The 4,004-nt window shown below is 37.7% G+C and overlaps 1 protein-coding gene across 1 annotated transcript; it reads right to left on the bottom strand.

The window, feature by feature from the left end:
• Positions 1–2,222: 2,222 nt before the first annotated feature.
• LOC134574652 (olfactory receptor 5AR1-like) lies at positions 2,223–3,146 on the bottom strand. Its single transcript, XM_063433782.1, has one exon. It carries the CDS (start codon positions 3,144–3,146, stop codon positions 2,223–2,225), a length of 924 nt encoding a protein of 307 aa, XP_063289852.1.
• Positions 3,147–4,004: the final 858 nt, after the last annotated feature.

Genomic DNA, 4,004 nt, shown 5'->3' with positions numbered 1-4,004 from the left:
TATTTAAAAGAAAAACTACCACAACAAGAGGACATACAGTAGTCTTAAATTAGAGGGACAAAGATTTCAAAATAAGATCAGGAAGTATTACTTTACTGAGAGGGTAGTGGATGCATGGAATAGCCTTCCAGCTGAAGTGGTAGAGGTTAACACAGTAAAGGAATTTAAGCATGCGTGGGATAGGCATAAGGCTATCCTAACTATAAGATAAGGCCAGAGACTAATGAAAGGATTTAGAAATATTGGGCAGACTAGATGGGCCGAATGGTTATTATCTGCTGTCACAGTCTATGTTTCTATGTTTCTATGTTTCTATGATAAAAAACAAAGGAGCCAAACAAATTAGTCATATGTGAGACCTTTCTTGACAGAGAATAGAAGTTTATTTTGTCCAAACTTACCTGGTAAATACATGTCCTTTTACTGTTCTAAGTGTAGTTACAATCATATTCTGTCCAGGTGTTGCCCACAGGTGTAGAATTTAATTGGTAACCCAGAAGATGCCCTCTTGCCGAGTCTTCAGATGAAGGAGACGGAACTCGGACTGTTCCTACAAAAATATTGGCCTGGTGAAATTAAAATAAACTGTTTGCATGCTAATCTGCTTCCTAAGTGCTGTTGATAGGAGGGAAAAACACTGAGTGGTTTACTCGATTAGGAGGTCTTCTTATATAATTTTGTTATTTTACTGTTCTGTCTGATGTGAGTGAGCGGTGCTGCCCAATTTTATATGCTTCCAATTCCAAAGGTAGTGTTGCACTCTGGGAACCCAATAGAGTCTGCTACCAGGCCTGGAGCACCATGTAAGGGATCTGCAGCCCCTTAGAAGTTTTCAAAATCAAATTCCAAAGGCTTCACACAGTAGTGCAAATAGGAAGGACTTTTATTCAGAATCAAGAGAACAAAGTTATATACAATGTTTTGGATTCAAGATTTAACCCCTTAAGGACACATGACGTGTGACATGTCATGATTCCCCTTTATTCCAGAAGTTTGGTCCTTAAGGGGTTAATCGTGTATACAGAGTACTGGACAAAAAAACAATATATATATACCTGTGCTGTAAGTAAATCCTGCCCAAACATCTGTCAAAATGAGGTCATCTGACTAACGTAAGTGAGGTCATCTGACTAAAAATAAGTAACACCTGGGGGGAAGGGGGTAACATGATATAAGTGACTGTCAAGGAAATGAAACAACAGAAAAAAGTCACCAGTAGTGTCCAGAATAAAGGTATGCATAATGCAAAACCAAAAGTGGAAATAATGCAAATACAGGGGAAATACCAATAAGAATAAAGTAAGACATAGAGAATAACTAAGCAATGATTATGTCAAAAGCACAGCGGATATGCACCGTAAAGCAGAGGGAAACAGAACACAGGCAACATCTGTCACAAGACTCTGAATTTACTATGGTATCTAGTTAGTATTAAGTAAAAAGCAAATACATGTAAAAAATTTGAATATCTCATCTGTGACCACAAGAAAATCAGAAGGCCCAGTTTGAGCAGCTTGAGTACATCAAGCCAATTGCAGATGTGCAACCCGCCTCTAAGGCAGGACCTGCAGACAAGCCACAACTACGTAGGGATAGGGAGAATGATCTCACAATGACTGAATATGCAGAAATGGTTGTCAGTCAGTATGTGTGCTCCACATACAATGGGGAATAAGGCAGTGCAAAAAAAAATAAAAGAAACTAAGAGGTGGTAGAGGGAGCAGAGTTTTTTGCAAAAATATATAACAGGGAAGAGAGAAATGGCATGGGAGTGAAAACAAAATCCCCATACATACATAGAAAATAACAAAATGAGAGAGAAAACAATTAATTAAAAAAATAATGAAATGAAGTGACACAGAATAAATAAATAAAGACATAGTACTCTTTTAGGCTGTTAAGGTTAGCGAGGAAAGGGTATTTATTATTTTTTAAATACATTTTCAACTCCTTCACTACTGTGCACTTTAAAAAAATAAAAATAAAAAAAATATTAGGATAACACATGTATCGAGCACATGGAATGCCAAACCTGCACATACATGCATAATTAATCAGCAATCCTGAGTGATTGGACCTTTATGGATTACATTGCATATATAAAGTAATCAAAAGTGAAAAAGTTTCCATGATTCTTGAAGTGAAAGGGTTAAAGTGCTTATTTCTTCAAGAACAAAAAAAATGTCATTATTTGATTATTGACTAATTTAATGTTTAGCAATCTAATAATGCTTTATTTGTTTAAAAACTTTACTAAATTCCTTATTCTTCAGAGTGTAAATTAGAGGATTCAGTATTGGGATAAGTATGACATAAAGTAGAGAAAAAAACTTGTCCTGTCCTGGAGAATACATAGACCTGGGCTTCATATGCAAACAGATGATTGTTCCATAAAAGATGAAAACACAGGTCATGTGGGAGGCACAGGTAGAAAAGGCTTTATGTCGACCAGTTTTTGACTTAATATTTAGGATATTTGAGATGATAAAGAAATATGACGCTAATGTAAGTGTTAATGAACTCATACCTACTACAATGGCAAGTATGTAGGTCCACATCTCGATGTAAGATGTATCAATGCAGGAAAGTTTAAGCAATGCAGAAATATTACAGAAAAAATGGCCAATATGGTGAGATGAACAGAAGGACAACTTAGAAATTAAAACTGTGTGCAGAACTGGATCCAATAAGCTACCGATCACGTCTCCCAGTATCAGATATGCACACATCTTGGAACTCATAAGTAAAGAATAATGAAGAGGGTGGCAGATTGCTACATAGCGATCATAAGCCATAACAGACAGTAGTAAAAGTTCTGAGCAAGCAAAGACCATGAAGAAATACATCTGAATGAAGCACCCTGCAAAGGATATGGTCTTACATTGTGTGAAGAGCATGTCCAGCAATTTGGGTAGAATGGACGAGGTGAGAGAGATATCAATGACTGATAGGTTACACAAGAAGATGTACATCGGTTTGTGTAAATGAGTATACAAAACTACAGATGCAATAATGGTGAGATTACTAAATACAATAGTGAGATAAATAAATAAAAAAGTAACGAAAAGAGGAAATTGAAGCTCTGGTAAATCTGAGAATCCTTGCATTGTCAATTCAATATAATTGGAGTTATTTTCTGAAGTCATTTTTAACATGCTGCTGCCTGTATATGAAAAAAAATCAAGATAAAGTTAGTGCTTCTACTTTAGAAATGTATTCTCTGAAAAAGTACTTTTATCAGTAAATGTACCTGCATGCCTGTATTTGGCCTTCATCTTTTTTTCAAAGAGCGCAATAGTATACCAGACATTAACGTCACCTTACCTTCTGTACAGTACATTTTTTTTTTTTTTAAATTCTTTATTTAGTCGTGCGCAAATATAACATTTGTGCCTCATCTGCCACAACAGCAGTGTGAGGTTGTAAACATTTATACATTTGTGTGACAAGGATACTTGTATGGTAAAACATTAATAGATTGTATTGGCAGCGTTGCACGTTTTTTTTGTGTATGTCTGTAGCGTTGGATAGGACATATCAAAGATTGAGTAGGTGTCTCTCAGGGTGAGTCGGGTATGTCTGTGCTCATGGTAGGTAGTGAGACTTCTGGTCGTGGGCCTGAGGCTAGGTTCGGTAGTAGGGTGAATTAGCATTGCTTTGTGATCGCTGGTTCAGGTCACCGTTCTCAGTGGTCTATGTGTTGGTTGATTGTGCCCCTAACCAAGGGGGATGCGGGGGGGGAGGGGGGGGGTTGTAGTCTCGCGATTGGTTGTCGGTTCAGTGGGTACTGTCTGTGGCGCAGCCGAGCGCCCTTATGGGGGTTCCCATTTAGTGTGGGGGGGGGGTGTATGCGGTGTACCTTGTCGTCGCAGTTGGGGATCTGACCTGTTCTGTGGTGCGCAGCAGGTGTAAATTATAACATTCAGGGTATTAACAAGCAAATAGTACAATACAAAGTGAAACAGTCACTTCTTTTATCTGGATGCCACTGAGAGTCAGCCGTC

Source organism: Pelobates fuscus, chromosome 10 (assembly GCF_036172605.1).
Source record: "Pelobates fuscus isolate aPelFus1 chromosome 10, aPelFus1.pri, whole genome shotgun sequence".
NCBI classification, from domain to species: Eukaryota; Metazoa; Chordata; class Amphibia; order Anura; family Pelobatidae; genus Pelobates; species Pelobates fuscus.
The sequence above is the reverse complement of the archived record's forward strand: the minus strand, read 5'-3'. Positions and strand labels throughout refer to the sequence as shown.

Excerpts from the sequence above, each read along its gene's own strand:
- LOC134574652 (XM_063433782.1), bottom strand. The coding sequence starts at position 3,146 with ATGACTTCAGAAAATAACTCCAATTATATTGAATTGACAATGCAAGGA.